The 18,993-nt window shown below is 42.0% G+C and overlaps 1 protein-coding gene across 1 annotated transcript in view; it reads right to left on the bottom strand.

Moving 5' to 3' along the window:
- tspoap1 (TSPO associated protein 1) overlaps positions 1-12,399 on the bottom strand; it is a gene marked incomplete at both ends in the record, with an annotated part of 203,051 nt that extends 190,652 nt beyond the window's left edge. The window contains one exon of the mRNA XM_084320339.1: positions 11,371-12,399. Within this exon, the coding sequence (XP_084176465.1) occupies positions 11,371-12,399 (1,029 nt within the window). The remainder of the gene's footprint in view (positions 1-11,370) is intronic.
- Positions 12,400-18,993: the final 6,594 nt, after the last annotated feature.

The following is an 18,993-nucleotide window of genomic DNA, read 5'->3' as shown; positions in this document are numbered from 1 at the left end:
TGCTATAAATCATAAACGTGAAGGAACGGGATGAAGGAGAAATGTGTGTGTGTGTGTGTGTGAGAGACGGTGTGTGAGACGGTGTGTGAGACTGTGTGTGTGTGTGTGTGTGTGTGTGTGCACTTGTATTTGTGAGAGGAGGAGGGGGTGGGGAGAATGGCTTCTGTCGTCCTATCACAAAAAAGCAGGTTCTGGGAGGGGGCCAATCATGACTGCGGCTAGAGCCGGTTTCCATGGAGATGACGCTGGAATGATGGTTGGTTTGCCTATTGATTGTCCAAGAGGCAGTGCGCCCTGCAACACGGGGAGGCTGCAGACGGCAAGCAGAGGACCCCGGGTGTGTCGACTGGTGCTCTCTCTTTTCCTGCCATTATGCACCGGCATAAACACCAGATACATGACAAAAGAAAAGCAGTGGGGGGGTTACCCTAGATTTGATTTGATCTTTGTTTATCTCAAACAACCATAAACACACACATTTGTAATAACAAAAAGTAACAAAAACTAAATAATTTTTTTTTTATTAAATTTAATAAAATATATCTTCCTAGACATGGAAGCAATAATCAACATCTCAAGACAAATGGTTTTGTTCGAGAAGGGACAGAAAGAAGAAAAGCTTATCTGGTCCTGCCCCTTCCTTACAATGTCATATTAATATGTAATAAGTTATTTATCAATATAAAAAAATAATATACCTATCCACTACAGAAAAAGATAAATAAATAATTACAAGAATACTAGTTCACATTATTTTCAAGCTCCTTGCTGGCAAAGTTGATTCATGTATGTGCAATAAGGGTGCTAGAATTCCATATATATTATTATACATTATGTATGAATATATTTATTATATATATATATATACCGTATATACATTTAAATATTTATGTCATTATCTATTTATGTTATATGTGGCCGCGTAATAGGCCTAATCTTGCAAATGATTCATTCAAACACACACACTATGGTGGCTTACGAATTAACTGGCCATGGGATCCCAATCTTCCTTCACATTTTCGAGAATAAGGGGAAACATTCTATTGGCTGAATGAATGAATGAATTAATGAATTAATGAAAACTTTATTTAACAGATTGCAGAATGGGTACAATACAGTACGGCTCAATACACACAATTGTTAAGGGGATGCAGACCAGAGAAAGACTTTCGTCTTGTTTACATCAGGGTCCCCCATTTTCAATTCATAGTGACATTTATGACATACACAACATACATGACATCATGACATAGGGACATACATGACATACAGGTATATAGTACTGTTACATTTGTGACATATACGATATGCAAATATACAGTACTGTTACCCATAGATCCTAACAGAGATTATATACATACGGTGGGGAGAAAATATATACATACGGTGGGGAGGAGACTGTCTATTTGGGGGGGGGGGTTGGACCTTTACGTGGCCAGTTTCGAATTGCAGCCTCCCGTAGGTGCTCTGCCATCCGGTCCCATGCTATTTGAAATATTATTATAGAATAGCAGGCCTATAAAAGACTTTATTATAGCCAACTCGCACATCTATGGATTGAGCCCGAATGTTCTCTTTCAAATTAGTTCAATTTGGATTTAGTATCACCAGGCGTTCATGAAGAACAGAGAATGGTAGGTTTTTTATTCTTGCGACAGCTCCGCCATTTTGAAACTGATTTCAACACGGATGGTTCCGTAAATGTTCACAATAGGGGAGACAAACTAACTGCACTCCAATATATGCCAATAACGTTCAGTTTTGTGGTATATAATCCGGAGAAATAAGCTGGTGTCCAGCTTCTATTCGGTAGCCATGAACTGACATTCATAATCATTTGACATCCACTGCAGCTTTCCAATTAGCCTACATCTCCCTCTGCATCAATCAACTTGTCCGCTCACCAAAATAAAGTAAGACGACTAGGGAATGCACACCTTTTCGTTTAGACACAGGCAACACTGTATTTGATCCATTTTGGAATTAATATTATAATTAGTAGTAGTCATATTGATATTATTTGTATTGTTTTCACGTTTATTTTAAATTGTTTGTATTAATTGATAGAAGAGGCACGTGGTGTAGTGGTTTAACACACCTCACAGCTAGAAGGTCCAGGGTTCGATTCCCACTTGGGGACCAGGTTTCCGTGTTGCCATGGTACCCAGGTGGGGTATCTCCTAGGCCTTTCTGTGCTGTGGAGTTTTCAAGGGTTTCCCTTTGTGGAATAATATTACCCTCATGTAAAGACATTCCCCTCCCCTTTCTCCCCAATCCTGTGCCCCCCCCCCCCCCCCCCCCCCCCCCCCCTTTTAACTATATAATACTCCTCCCAACAACATTCCGGGTCTCTTTACCTGGGTCATTTCAGCTGATCACCTGGGGAGAGCCCCTCAGCCATTCTCTCTATGTACTATGTATATTTCTATCTGTTTGGTTAATAAACCTTTGTTATTAACTGAACCTCGGTTGACTGAGAACATTCTTCTTCAGGATATTCGTGGATATCCTGAAGAAGAATGTTCATCAATATATTATTCCACACCTTATTTTGGGGTTGGTTGTTGTAATAAAGTTATTAATGTTTTTTCTCCCCGTTTGATATTAATTTATAGACAGTAGTCTACCCGTATATTTAGGGTTGATAGCGTTGATGGTGTGGTGTGGAATGATAATATTTTTAGTTGTCTTTATGAAGTGATAATGATTGTGATTAATTATCAAAGGGGGGTGTTGTCGTGGAATATATTATCATATCATTATGGATCTGTGTTGAGATATCGTTCTATCATTTATCAGACTGATACATTGAGATCAGCGTAATGTGTGTGTCTCTCTTTAAGAGACACACACGATAGCCAGCCAAAACAATATTGTTATGAACCATGTTTGCCTTTTCAGTATCCTTGCAAGGGTGTATTAAACTATGCTATATAGGCCATAAGTCACATAGTTTGTGGGAACCACTCTGTTTACTTGTACAGTAAGACAGCCATAACAGTCATTTTAACCAACCCTCCTGGTGATTTTCCAGCTCCTTCTACGTCATATGCATGTATCAACTGTGTATTAACTGTGTTTTCAAACGAGACTTCTGTCTCACTTTGTGGTCAGCCATTGTTTACACTGGTCTGATTTCTAACTGAGCATTTCCTTGTTATGATCAAGTAAGGAAATAAATCTATCCTCAATTTGTATTCAACTTTGGACTCAGAATTGTTATTTTGCTCACATTATATTATAAATTCCCATTAGGCCTAACAAAAATAATAGTTGGTTTCAGGTTGGTTGTCAGTTTGGCCATGGGTAGGTAGGGAATTTATTTTATTTTATTTTTTTATTTTATTCTTTCCCACGGCGACTATGGATAGGGAATTTCTTTATTTAATTAAAATGTTCACAACAACATGGATGCATGTACTCTGCCAGCATGTTTAATATCCATAATACTAAATGTTTGACTAAGATTTCTATGAAACTTTATTCTAAAAAAAAAAAAAAAAAAAAACGTTTTTTTTTTTTTTTTTTTTTTTAATATATAATTTTTTTTTAAAACTCATAAAATATATTGGGTCGCACCTAAATCGGCAGGGTCGGTCGGCAACCTGAAACCAACCATTATTTTTGTTAGGCCTTACAGATGCGCATGCAGAGTTTGGGAGTAGGTGCAGAAAAGCGACTATAGCTCGGCTGAGAAAGTGCCGATCGACTTGGGATCATTGGTCTCTCCGTGTTCAGGAGACTCATGCGTATAAAAGTCTATTGGATCATGTCTCCAGCACCCCCACAGCCGTAGCTACAACCACTTAATGTCAAGGCTCTCATCCACATTCATTAATTTTCTCCCCCCGCCGCTCTCTCTCTCCCATGGTTTCAGAACACCGGAAGTGTTGCGGTGGTCTACAGTATGCAAGCCCAGGTGCAATGTTGGCAGCTCCCACGCATGCTGTCACTCAGCATGGCTCTATTGGTCTTCCCTGCCTCTCTCCAACTCAGCTCTTCCAGTTAGCTTATACAAGTAGTAGGGCTGTCCCCTCTTAGTCCATTAATCGCTCGATTTGGTCTTGGTCGACCAAGCCTTTTTAATCGATTAGTCGTTTTTAATGTTTTCTTTTTTTTAAGTACATATCTGTTGATTCAATGGAAAGGTTCCATAACCTGCGCAAACGTTCAAACGCACACACACTAATAAGCATTGGAGGCTTTTAACCAGGGCCGGACTGGAGAAACCATTCAGGCCAGGAAATATAGTGCGAAATATAGCCCCAGTAAGGCCACTTTTTAAGCGGGGGTCTGGGGGTCCCCCACCAGGAAATGTTTTGTTACAAAGACTTAATTTCCTGCATTCTGGTGTAGGCATTTTTTTTATTTGTACCCTTTAAATGCCAGTGTTTGTGACGGCATCACAAATTATTGTTAAAAAACAGGCTAGCATATGTATGATTAGCAACAACACTGATTTTGATGGATTTTCTGTTTTTTTGTAATGTCAGATTGAAAAGAATACTCACTCTTACCATAAGGGACTAAATTGTCCTCTTCAAAAACGCCATACAAATATTACTATATGTTGAAATACCACTTTTTCTTTCATAAATCTTTTATTCAACTTCAGCCCTGATCATAACACCACATACTCATTTTATAATTCTAACCCTTTAAATGCCAGTGTGTGTGATGGCATATATTTGCAATATATCAAATGCAAAGTAGATTATTTTCTGGGGGGGGATTATTACAGGATAGCATGTGTCAATGATTAGCAACAACACTGATTTTGATGGATTTTTTGTTTTTTGTAAGGGTCCCGCCTCCACCAATCACATGCGGCCTGAAGAATTTGCTACATGACCGGGATGCGTCTATTCGTTTCCTAACGCATTTATGCTTCCGCGTTCGCGTTTTGCGAATCTGATTGGCCACTGCCGTTTCTGGTGCGATCTGATTGGCCACTGATGTTTCTGGTCATGTGACATGTGCGCCCAATCGTGTGACGCGCCCATTTCCGCCTCGACCAGCAGCAAACTACCAAACGCCTAGTTCTATCACTGGTTAAGCTTGGCGACTCTTTCGAAGTTGGTTAAGGTTAGAGTTTGGAATCAGGGCTGGTGTTCTATCGCCCTGCTCTAAGACAAACTCTAACCTTAACCAACTTCGAAAGAGTGCCTAAGCTTAACCGGCGAAAGAACTTGCCGTCACACGATTGGTGCGACCAGAAACATCAGTGGCCAATCAGAGCGCAAAACGCGAATGCGGAAGCATAAAATACGTTAGGAAACGAATAGACGCGACCGGGACGTTCTCGCTTGTTTGCCGACAGGATTCGGGAAATTATTCAAGTTAAAACGTTCACTTTCAACGAGTGTGTCTAAAGGGACAGTCTCCTAAATCTCCCAGCCTTTTGTACATGTATTGATAACGAGGTTGTTCCTGGGGAATGCATTTTCATGAACACTGTGTCGTGATTGGTCCGTTCGGAGGCAGCTTCCAGGGGAAGTACATTCTACCCCATACACACTTTTGGCCGTAGTGCTTTACCAGTCTTTATCTCATGGAGGAGATAAAACTGGGAACGAGGTTAGTGCGCAAGAGAGAGAGAGAGAGAGAGAGAGAGATAGTTCTCCAACGTGTGTGAGTTGCAGTGATCTCCTGGTTGTTCCCCACCTAGGTTTTCTAACTATTGTGCCGCTGCAACTAGAAACACTGGCCTGGCCTGCTTCTAAGTTCAGAGGCCTGACTGCATAAAAGAAAATTAAAATAAATAAATTGGAAATATTTTTAATTTAAATTTTTTATCATCTGGCTGGAAACACTGTACTATAAATATTAATTTGCTATTGTTCACCAATGCCGACCACAAAAAGTCACAATTCAAGTATTGCTTGAAGAAAAAACTATTGCTTTTCCCCAAAAAAGATTATTGATGTTGGCGGGTACAACATGTATTTTTGTACAACATGTTGCATGTGTGTATCCCCTCCCAGTCCCTACTTTCATCATTTCCCCACATGGAATGCACCTGATTGGATCAATTACATGCTGGCGTTCTAGTGCTACATCAAGTGGCTGAATGTTATCTATAGCATCTTTAAATTATTTAACAAATTGGATTTGGTTCCCATTATTTGTTTGACTAATAAAAAGGAGAACAGTCGCAATTATGATTATTTGTTTAGCGGATCACAGAAGCCCCTACATTATGAGTGCATTTGAACACTCTTGGGTCAAAAGGTCAAACAGAAGTGTGCCTATCAGACAGCGAGAACACACACACACACACACACACACACACACACACACACACACACACACACACACACACACTCCCAAGTCTCTCACCGCAAGAGTTTGTTTTGAACTCTACCACTTTAATTACCAAGTACTACTCACTAGAGCACGACCGTGGCATTGAATGAAACAGATTGCAACGCGCGCTCCACTGAGCCCGATCTCCATTCTGCCTGCTCCTGCTTTGCTCCTCTGAGTTTCATTTAAATCCCTGACAGGGAGTGAAAGGTGCTGACGGGAAAAACAAGCAAAGAGCCGAGTCGGGCCTCCACACAACAGTGTTTAACATCAAGACGTCCAGGAGCAGGGCTGAGGGCCTCCACACAACAGTGTTTAACATCAAGACGTCCAGGAGCACGGCTGAGGGCCTCCACACAACAGTGTTTAACATCAAGACGTCCAGGAGCAGGGCTGAGGGCCTCCACACAACAGTGTTTAACATCAAGACGTCCAGGAGCAGGGCTGAGGGCCTCCACACAACAGTGTTTAACATCAAGATCATCAAGACAGGCTGATGTTCCCACAATTCTATCTGATCAAAACAATATTTACCAATATCGATACGGTGTGGTGTGTATTAAAACAAGGACACGTGGTGTAACGGATGCAAATCGCTTCACACAAAGCGTGAGCCACCGTGAGGGGCAGAGCGCCTAACTGTGAGTGAGTTACTGCGTGAGTGAGTTAGTGACGTTACCGTTCAAAAAAAAAATGTATCCACTTTTTCCTATTTTTCTCCCATCCCAATTTCGCTGTTTCCAATTCTCCCCTCCCCGTCTTGAACGTTGCTCGCATCAAAAACGTTCTGCAGTCTATTTCAGTGCAAGCTAAACAGCTAACATTGGTTGTTCTTGATCTGCCCAGTTCTGCTCATCAAACTGATGCTGATAAATAAAAATCACTATCCTTAGCCAATATATTAAATGCTTATATATATATATATCAGCATTTTGCTCATCAAACCAATGCTGAGAAATTAAACAAGACCTAAAGCAGCTCTAAACACCGTTTGGGAGGGGGGGGGGGGGGGTCCTAATTGACAATGACAACGCACCTTATTCTGCCTGTTAATTACTGCCAGAATCCATTATGTGTCTGCTACAGGTTTATTAAACATCACTGGCTGTTGAAGCTCCCCGTGAATTCTAAAGTGATCTGCAAGGTAGCGTGTCCAATAGGGGTGGGAATCACCAGAGGCCTTGCGATACTTAAGTCACGATACAATAGTCTTGCGATTCAAAATATATTGCGATATGCTGAGTATTGCGATGTTAATATTGCGATATATTGCGATTTATTACCTTTTTTCAACTGCAAAGTAAAACTTTGTCAACATGTTTTATCTAATAAAATAAAGTTTTCAGTCTGTTCATCTCACTTCAATCATTTTTATTGCAGCAAATGGGATTTTCTCAAGCAGACAGATGTCAACACTGTAATCTGTGTTGCATGTACCTGACAAACTGAACTGTTTGTATTACAGTCATATTCCAACTTAACTGAATGCACATGTGTGTGTTTGTGGACTATTGTACTATTACAGGTATTGAAATGAACAATGCAACTTTCTTATACAAAAGAAATTAAAAAAGAAAAAAAATAATTCTTTATTTAATTTTTTTAATAAATAATAAAATATCGATACTTTGCGTCCTTGTATCGATTCGATACAGTATCGCGATACTATACTGTATCAATATTTCCCCCACCCCTATAGTGTCCAAACCCGAGAAGTTCCTGTGTCTCTTATTTATTTCCCCCAAACCTGTAGCCAACAAGTGTCCGCATACGAGTGTGTATTCACATGTGATTATTTACATTTAGTCATTTAGCTGACACTTTTATCCAAAGCGACTTGCCCCTGCTGCACCTCGAGACCGGACATTACCGGGGGGGTCACAGAAGAGGAGCGTATCTGAAAATAACATATATGTGATGTATTTTGGCCTCTGATGGTGTGCATGGTGTAGAAACCATGGGAAGTGATTGTTGTTATGTTCAATTGTTGTTTTTAGTGTCTTAATCCCGCAAGGTATGGGTCGTCAGACATGACACGAAAATCTAATTTCATTCATTCATTCATACAAGTTCTGTACGACAAGTCAACAGGAAGGGTACGACACTTTCAGCTGAGTAACAATGTTCATCAAACAGTGCTGAAACTTGGGTGATGCAGTGTTGAGTGCATTATAGTAGTAAAGACATATTAGTATAGTAGGAAGAATGCATGATAGTATAAGACAGTAATATCTTTTGAGAATATATCTTTTTTATTTTTTTTGTATTGATTGAAGAAGTGTGTTTCTAGTCTTCTAGTCAGATATTGATTGATCGGGTTTCGGCTGTCCTAACTGTGGTGGGAAGTTCGTTCCACCGTTGTGGAGCGGGGACCGAGAACAGGCGTCTTCTCTCTCAAGTTTAACAAGTTTACCTCGTTTTGAAGTCACGGTTCGGTACGGGTTTTCGGTACAGTGGGGGAAAGTTTGGCTTTCCATGTTCCACTCAGGGGGGATGTAGTGTGCAGTAACTAATTGTACTTGTAGGGCTGTCAACAAATATTCTATATTGAAATTAATAATCGACTTGTAAATAATAGTGGTTAACATACCGTTGTATTCGTTCGGTACACTACACAGCCGTTCAGTACGGTTCGGTACGGTACGGATACGAGTACCTTTACACCCCTAGTATATACACAATATCATGTATGCCTGGTATTAAAAATGTGTCTCCACAGTATCCACATTGAAATCAGATTATTCTTGTCAAATGCTCATATAGCATGTCTTTCTGGATAGAGTTACAAGGCAAAAAAAATTATAATAATAAAATAAAAAATACTAGGCAATACAGCAAAATACACAACATAACACAAGTGATTTTCATAAATACATACAGTAGTTGTATGGAGATTGGAAACACTTAAATTTCACTCCCAGTGAGTCTTTGACCTCCTCCTACTGGGTGTGTGACTGCATCGCTATTTGACAACAACGTGTCTTGGGTTTATTTGTATGTGGATTGTGGATGAGCACTATCAGCATACAAAGATGCCTACGGCTATGTGTCCACTAATAGCCTTTTTTTTCGAGGCGGACAGCTTTGAAAAAAGAAGAAAAAAAAGTTCCAAGCGTTTTTCTGGGTCTCCCCAGAGCTCGCGGCTCCGCCCCTTCCTCGATGAGTTACATTGATGAGCGCGCTCCTTTCCAAAAAAGTTGAACTACTTTCAACTTTATGAGCTGGGAGCGCTCCGCCAAAAAAACGCTGCCGTCGAGAGCTCATAAACCGCGAGGCGCGGCTCTGGGAAGAGGAGCGCGCCTGTCACGCCTGTAGCATAGAAATGAATGACAGAAAGGAGCTGACAACTCATAAAACGTCCCCTATGGACACAAGCCCTTAGACGCACAGATAATAATAATGTACAAAGCACATAACCACTCACTTCCAAGTTGCAATCAGGAGTTGTTCCAAACTAGAGAGAGTCGGTATAAATTTAGGGGAACTTGTGTATTCAATATCGCAAAAGCAAGGACAAATATAAAAAGTATATGTATATCTGGGGTAAAGGGGTAAAACTATCAATCAATCAATCAAATCCTTTATTTAACCAGATAAGCATCATTGAGATTAAAAATCTGTTTTTCAAGAGCGATATGGCCAAGCAAGGCAGCAGAAAGTTTCAACATAAAAAAGAACATCACAATAAAATACAGATAAAACATTCACAGCAAGCTCTAATTTCAGGCAAGTTATCAAACAGGCAAGTTATCAAACACAGTTGCACTCCACTGTCCGAGGGAACTGAATTCGTAGGATTTTAAAATGGCTTTGAATTCTCAGAGGGTGACCAGTCCTGGCAATTTTAGGTCCTCTTGTAGCTTGTTCCAGGATGAAGGAGCAGCATATTTAAAAGCCCTTTTTCCCAATTCAGTTCTCATATGGGGAACATCCAGTTTTAGAGCATCTTGAGAACGAAGGGCATACTTGTATTGCTTAGTGCACAGAAGCACTATGGAATAACTGTGACAAAGAAGTAAAAATGTGTAGTTCGATACATACATTTAAGAGATTATTCAAATATAAGGTGATACATAAATATAAAATTTTATTATCATAATTATATTTTATTATAATATAACTATTAAAATCGTGACAAAATATATATAAAAAACGAATAAATAAATGTGTATACGTTTTGTATATAAAACTATGAAACTTTTGTAACCTTTTGTTTTTGAAAAATTATGTACTGAATTATGTATTTCTTTGTTTGTTTTTTTGTAAATAATGTAAAAAGGTTAGGCAATTATAAGCCTCGGCTTCAGCCTACACCTTTTCGGTCATTTTAATTCTTTTATACATTTTCTACAAAGGAAGCAGTAGGGAGCAGCTAGCCTAGCTTAGCACAAGGACTGAAGGCAGTAGGGAGCAGCTAGCCTAGCTTAGCACAAGGACTGAAGGCAGTAGGGAGCAGCTAGCCTAGCTTAGCACAAGGACTGGAGGCAGTAGGGAGCAGCTAGCCTAGCTTAGCACAAGGACTGGAGGCAGTAGGGAGCAGCTAGCCTAGCTTAGCACAAGGACTGGAAGCAGTAGGGAGCAGCTAGCCTAGCTTAGCACAAGGACTGGAAGCAGTAGGGAGCAGCTAGCCTAGCTTAGCACAAGGACTGGAGGCAGTAGGGAGCAGCTAGCCTAGCTTAGCACAAGGACTGAAAGCAGTAGGGAGAAGCTAGCCTAGCTTAGCACAAGGACTGGAGGCAGTAGGGAGCAGCTAGCCTAGCTTAGCACAAGGACTGGATGCAGTAGGGAGCAGCTAGCCTAGCTTAGCACAAGGACTGGAAGCAGTAGGGAGCAGCTAGCCTAGCTTAGCACAAGGACTGGAGGCAGTAGGGAGCAGCTAGCCTAGCTTAGCACAAGGACTGGAAGCAGTAGGGAGCAGCTAGCCTAGCTTAGCACAAGGACTGGAAGCAGTAGGGAGCAGCTAGCCTAGCTTAGCACAAGGACTGGAAGCAGTAGGGAGCAATTTTGCCAATAAAGTAAAGTGTGACCATGTAGGAAATAATGAAAAAGAATTCAGAAACGTACCATATTCTCCATGTTTTCGTCCAAGCATTTGGAGGCAGATGGCTTCTCCGACCCAGGAGAATCAGATTGGCATGATGGCGGCGGGGGGTCCCAGGTCTGAGGGTGGCATATCTCTGGCGAGCCGCTGCGACAGGTGTTCCCCTCCGCAGCAGTGAGGCAGCGTTCAGCTGCAGACAGATCCCCCCCTGGAGGCAATTTCCGCCACTCTCGTCTCGTTCTCTCGTTAGACGGTAGGGGTGCACTCAAGGACCTGCACACGGGGGTTAAAGGGGGCGCCGTCTGGCGGCACTGAGAGCCGTCTCCCTGAGCGTGGCGGCCCCTGAAGGGGTGGCCACAGCTCCTTACTCTGCAGTTCAGTAGTGGGCCGACTCTGTGCCTCCCCGGCCCTAATCTCCCGTGGGCCTCTAGCAGGTGGCAGAGGAAGAAGGCCTTCTCCAGCTCCAGGTCCCGTCTGAGATGTAGGAGGAAGGCCGCCTGCTCTCCATCCGCCTGCTCGTGGAGCCTCAGCAACAGCTGCTCCAGCCTCCGATAGGTCGCCCGCCCGCAGCCCAGACGAGAAGCCTCTCTTCCCGCAGCCTCTCCCTCGCTCGCTCGCCTGTTGACTTTAACGCTCACCTCCTCGGTTATCCGCCGCTGTGGTTTAGTGTGCTGCCTAGTAGGGCCGCCGTCGCCGCTGCGTGTCTCCCACCCGGCGTCGATGACCCGCGGCTCCCGCCCTTTCCACTGTAGCAGACGGCAGATCTCCGCAGCCCACTCCCTGCTCAGGTCCTCCCCGAGCCGGAGCAGCTCCAGGGCCTTCTGTCGCTCATGTCTGGCCGTCAGCTCCCTCAGGGCCCTCTGCTGCTCCCACTCCGCCTCGCGGCGCAGGTGCCTCAGTTCCACGGAGAACTGCCGGTGGGCTTGCTGCCGTCGGTTCTTCTCTACCTCCAGTTCGGCACGCAACTGCTCCAGCTCTCTCCCGTGGTCCGTCCGGCCCTGGCACTGTTTTTTGGATGACAATGGCAGTGTGAGACCCCCGTCTTTCCCCATAGCGGGCGGATTCACAGCACGCCGGTGATGGAGATGCCTATTCAGTTGTAAGCAAGGCTTCATGCAGCTGAACTGAGAGGGGTGATTACTGGGCACATGCAGTCTATAGGATGATGATGAGGTTATCAGACATGCAGCATGCAACTTTGTCACACCAGGTCACTGAAAAGATGAGATGATTGAGGATGTCAGAGCAGGATAGTTTTAGAGGCAATATCAGGTAATATTGACAATTAGTTGGGGAACTTATCTAGAGGGGGGTGGGTGTAACTCGTGGATAAAAGTACCAAATTTGGCTTATTGGATGTACTTTTTTCAATGAAAAGGAAAACATTTTCAAAACGATTTCCATTATGACTTTTTCTCTAACTCGTTCAGCCCTAACAGGAAGGGATATGGGCCTGCAGTTAACATTAACAACTGGCATCTAACAGGTAAAGGGCCTGGGGCTACAGAACAACAGTGGCTCAGGAGGTAGAGCAGTCGTCTGATAATCTGAAGGTTCCTGTTTGGATCCCGGCACCTCCTGTTAGCGCGTCGCACCTTTAACTGCTCCCGATGAGCAGGCCGGCACCTTGCGTGGTCACCTCCGCCGTCGGTGAGTGAATGTGAGGCATACGTTTTAAATAAAATTCACTCCGACAGCTAGAAGCTTGTAGAGCCTCCCCATTGAAGGTTGTTGATGTTGCATTAATTAACAGAATCTGGACCTCTGGTGGCATTGATGGAAGTCATGTGTGGCGTGATGAGGTGAGGTGAGCTCCTTACTATCATGGTACTATCATGGAAACCTCTCATTCACATCTAATCAGAAAATGCGGGGAAAGCTAGCCAAGATGAGGAGCACGTTCAGCCATAGACTTTATCCCCCAGTAGCCGTCAGGCTCCACAACCGTGGGCACAGACTGCTGCCAATGACTGGAGAGCTAACGGCTAGTAAGTGTTAGGACTATCTGACTCTTAATAATAAACACTGTTAGGACTATCTGACTCTTAATAATAAACACTGTTAGGACTATCTGACTCTTAATGATAAACACTGTTAGGACTATCTGACTCTTAATGATAAACACTGTTAGGACTATCTGACTCTTAATAATAAACACTGTTAGGACTATCTGACTCTTAATAATAAACACTGTTAGGACTATCTGACTCTTAATAATAAACACTGTTAGGACTGTCTGACTCTTAATAATAAACACTGTTAGGACTGTCTGACTCTTAATAATAAACACTGTTAGGACTATCTGACTCTTAATAACAAACACTGTTAGGACTATCTGACTCTTAATAATAAACACTGTTAGGACTGTCTGACTCTTAATAATAAACACTGTTAGGACTGTCTGACTCTTAATAATAAACACTGTTAGGACTGTCTGACTCTTAATAATAAACACTGTTAGGACTATCTGACTCTTAATAACAAACACTGTTAGGACTATCTGACTCTTAATAATAAACACTGTTAGGACTGTCTGACTCTTAATAATAAACACTGTTAGGACTATCTGACTCTTAATAATAAACACTGTTAGGACTATCTGACTCTTAATAACAAACACTGTTAGGAATATCTGACTCTTAATAACAAACACTGCAAGCCTGCAAGGACTCTGGCACAGTGTATTACGTGTATGGTTTGGATCATGTATACCATCATGATCACTACCAACATCTGATTGAATCCTGCCACTCACTACTGTTCACTACTACTACTGTCACTAGTATCATTATTACTTTGCACTTAGTTCTATGTTCTAATACTATTACTTACTACCTATCCTCCAGTCCCCACTATGCTGCTATGACACTTGAATTTCCCAAAGGGGATTAATAAAGGAACACTTTCACTCGACTTGAAGACAAGGGATTAGGGGGGGGGGGGTTATAAAGCTCACAACATGATGTCGCACAAATGGCCCATACACACCAGAGGTGCCACATTGTCGGATTAGATGAGAATGAGCCCTAAAACAACATTTGCATAACCTAGGTCTGTTGAATATTAAAAACAATCAAAAATCCCAAATTAAAACGTGATTCTGTGTAAGGGATAGGCCCATTCCCTTTGATGTGTACGTTATGATTTTAATGGACTTACTACACAGAGGCTGAAGAACCATCCAATGTTACTTTCACACAAAACATTTGAGTGGTTAGATGTCAGAAATAAGACTTGCCAGCCTATACACATATAGCAAAACTCGAAATTGTTTTAAAAATGAATTGGTTTAAGAGTTATATTGAGTTAAGATGTGTGATGTCATTATGATGATGTAGCCTATATTATTCCATTAAAGGTGCACTATGTCGTTTTGAGAAAGATCATTGTTTACATCTGCAAAGCCTGCTACTATAATGTAATGTTTGAATTAGAGTCTATCTCGTTATCATAACTTCTAATTCGGGCACATAGTATCGTCATTCAAAAAATTCTTTTGAAGCACTGCAAATCAAACAGAGGCCTAGCAGATGCTTCTTTGGATAGTAAATATATTTGTAAACAAAATGTATGGCCCCACAATTGTACAAATGTTCCAGGCAGAGACCCAGTTTTCCCTGAGCATGGTTTATTATAATGTGTATTTTCATCTACCATAGACTTTTTCTCTCTTGACTTGAAAACGTATGCCCCAAAACGACATACTTTTACGTAATAAATAGCCTACATCTCTGTGAAATTGTGAAATTATGAAAATGAAAACTACCCTGGTCTTAGTGACTGGGAAAAAAGGCATATACAAAGTTTTTGATATATAGGTCTATTTCTTAATTTTCATAATTTCACTGAGCTGTACGTCAGCCCGCAATGACAAACAAGTGTGTCTGGGACAGTACAAGATACATTTGAAGACGGTTCCAGGATGAGAAATGGCTTAAATTGTGTACAACCACATTCTTTGGATTAGGGTAAGCTCTTCTTCAGTTTGGGACAGATAGTTAGGGACAGTTCAGGATAGTAGTCGTCAAAAAGAATGAACTGCAAGCCCTCTAGGGGTGACTGTGAAAATGTCCTGCGCCTTTATCCACTGTGTCAAAATGTGACTTGTTTTTTGAGGATAAGCTCCCCCTTCAAAATGCACAGGGCCTAATAACAAGAATAAAACCTAATTGTCAGCACTGTAATGATAATTTCATCACTCTTGACTAAAGAAAGAGCAAGATCCTCAACAAAGGCAAGCATGTTATTATGAGAGGGGTATTTGGGACAGCGTTGGGCTGTACGATTTGGACAAAATATTGTGAGACAGGTGTGTTTGTTGAATATTATCTCCAATTGGACTATTTGACCGACAGCCTATTTTATAGCATTTTGAATTTGGAGGCTTACCAGACAGTTGTGTCACTACATCTAAGGCTATTTCACTCTTTAATAAGGCAATCCAATTATTAATTGATTGTAGTATAAAGCCTATGAGAAAAGGGGCTACCACGTTGCTGCCTTTGTGATATAGATTGATAGATCATTTAACTGAAATATTAGAAATTGGTTTCAGTCCCAACTCTCAGTCTCCATAAGAAGTCTAGTATTATTTTTTTAAAGGCCAATTAACTGGATATTTGGTTAATATGCAATCACGATTATCATATCATAAAAGCTGCATGCCCGGGTGCCGTGCATACGAGAGGCTTTGAGGCAAGACTCTCTTACACTAAGTTCAACTACCTTCAATATTATATTAACAATACATCTACCTACAGTACATTTCGCAGAGTAAACTTTACTCAAACTGAGTACATTTAACTCAAACTGAGTAAAATTGTACTCAGTTTGAGTAAAATGTGCTCAGTTTGAGTAAAATGTACTCTGCAAAATGTACTGTTATAGTAGCTAATTTACATAGAGCTAGTGTCAAATTCAACATCAGAATAAATGCAGCAATTATCAGCCAACCCCGTTATCCGTATCCAATGAGGCTATGCTGTGTGTGTCAGACAGTCTCCTCTCGCATGTATGTATCTATGTATATTTCTCTCCCACCCACCCACCCCCTCCTAATGTACAGTCTCCTCCCCATCATATGTATATATATATTCTCTGTTAGGATCTATGGGTAACAGTACTGTATATTTGCATATCGTACACGTACACAGTAGGTTTGAGTACAATTTACTCTGACTGTGTATATGTCACAAATGTAACAGTACTATATACCTGTATGTCATGTGTCCCTATGCCATAAATGTCATGATGTCATATATGTCATGTATGTCACTATGAATTGAAAATGGGGGACCCTGATGTAAACAAGACGAAAGTCTTTCTCTGGTCTGCATCCCCTTAACAATTGTGTGTATTAAGCTGTACTGTATTGTACCCATTCTGCAATCTGTAAATAAAGTTTTCAATCATTCATTCATTCATGGCAGACAGAGACTAGAAGAACTGAACAAAGAGTCAAACCGAGTGGCTTGTAGGTCCTGCAGCAGAAACCCACTGCAAGGGAAGAGGATGCAACAAGTAACCAGCTGACAAACGTGTTGCATTGAAATGTTGCCTACTTTGAATCGTCTCCGGGGTAAACAGTCGTTTATAACTAACAGTAATAACACCCAAACATTTAACTAACTAACTAACTAACTAACGGTAACGAATCCCCGAGTTTGGTGAAACTATACGTTCGCTAACGTTACATGCATTTCCATGATATGTTGAACCCAGATCGACGAGGATCACATTATGTTAATAATAGTAGGTTAGCTAATAACAGAGTTAGCTAAAGATAACGGTCCCCGACGCGACTATAACCTCACACACACGAACAAGGAGTGGCATAATACTGAACCCAAATGAATTAAGATGACAATACTAATAAGATAATAAACCTATATTAAGAGCACATACTTCACCACCAGTCCTAACGTCATGGAACTTGCTAACGTTAGCTAGCTAGCTAAGTCCATTTATAAAGCCCCATAACTTCCATCAACTCAACTCACCTCTCTCTCTCTCTCTCTCTCTCTCTCTCTGCAGACTTAATAATATGATACACTTTTCAGTACTCTCTTATTAATAAAGTACTGTAGGTTACTACTTCCGAATTATTCAATCAACACACAGTTAGGGAAACGTTGCCGTGGTACCACTTCTTGTCCCGAGTGACAAGCACGGCTGGGTTTGTTTATTTATCCGAGGAGCCAGCCGTCTGGACGTGGTCCCCCTCATCTCTCCAGACCGTCTCCTCGCTGCCTCATCGCTGCCTCATTGCTGTCTCCTCGCTGCCTCATCGCTGTCCCTCGAGTAGGGGGTATCTGCAGAGCCGCAGAGCCAGGCTGGACGGGTATAAGTGGTCTGGACAAGTATAAGTGGTCTGGACAAGTAGTTGCGAACGGGGGGGGGGGGGGGGGGGGGGGGGGGGGGGGGCGGGGTTCGTCTCGTTTACATTATTATTATTATTATTACATTATACATAGACAGTAATGTTACATCTAGACATGTAATAATAGAGTCAGTGTGTCAACAGTTGGAGGATGTGTGTTTAGTTGTCACTTTGTTCCCTCAAAGATGCTGCTGCCAGCAGCTGGAGAACTAATGGCTGCACGACTATTAGGAATGTCTGACTGCTAACTGTGTCTGACTCTTAACCACCAAAACCTGCAGCACCTATAATGTATATCATGCCAGTTAGGGTACAGACCCTCGCCTGAATAATACTGTTTATTTTTCTCATATTTTTTATATTCAGATGACATTTTATTGCCTGTATTTATGTCTTTCTACTATTACCCTGTCCATACCTGTACCCCCCCCCCCCCCCCCATGACACCTACATTTCTCCTTTAACTCACCTGCATGTACATGGGTGGACACACACACACACACACACACTCCAGGGTGTTCTCTGACTATAGCTGTTAGTCATCCCGCCTAAATGGTTTAGTCTCTGACCACCTAAAGGACAACTTCTTAATTTTCAGGATTTGTAATCATACTAAATATGTTGTCATCTACGCCGGACGCGTATCGCTGGAAAGAAACTCCGGAGACTGTCTCATGCTTTCCTCCGACGCATGTGCGGCCAGCCTGGCAGCGCAGATTCTCACTGGGAGAGTAACGTGTGGAAGGTCGCACTACCTCTCTCATTGTACTGTACTTGTCTAATAGCCCTTCAAGAGCAACGGGTACAGGGTCGATATGACCCTGATGTAAACGAGACACTAATCTCTCTACCCCGCGCTCGGTTGCTAACTTAATGTTTTTTTACAGTCTGCCGTGAACATGGGAAATAATTGCGACAGCTCTGCTGTACACTGGGAACCTTGGTTGCTATGCCCACACAAAACCGCAAAACTTCACCCTGGACTCCGGTTTTCAAAGACCGGGGTTGCAGTGTAGCAAATCCCCGGTTGTGTGTGGCCGAACAGTGCAACTGCGCACATACAATCATGGTTATATTAAATCCAGCGCTCGTGTGGACTGGGCAACTTGCCTGCCATTACGTTTCGTTCTGAAAAGCGAAACTGACCCTGAAAACGAAACGAAAATGGCCCTGTGTGTAACTGCAGCCGTCTCTGTGCTAACAGTCACGTTTTCAGTACGAGAAGACAAGACAAAACTTCTTTCTCTGGTCTGCATCCCCTTAACAA

This window comes from Notolepis coatsorum (assembly GCF_963971535.1).
Source record: "Notolepis coatsorum genome assembly, chromosome: 8".
Taxonomy (NCBI): domain Eukaryota; kingdom Metazoa; phylum Chordata; class Actinopteri; order Aulopiformes; family Paralepididae; genus Notolepis; species Notolepis coatsorum.
This window is presented reverse-complemented; position numbering and strand designations above follow the sequence as displayed.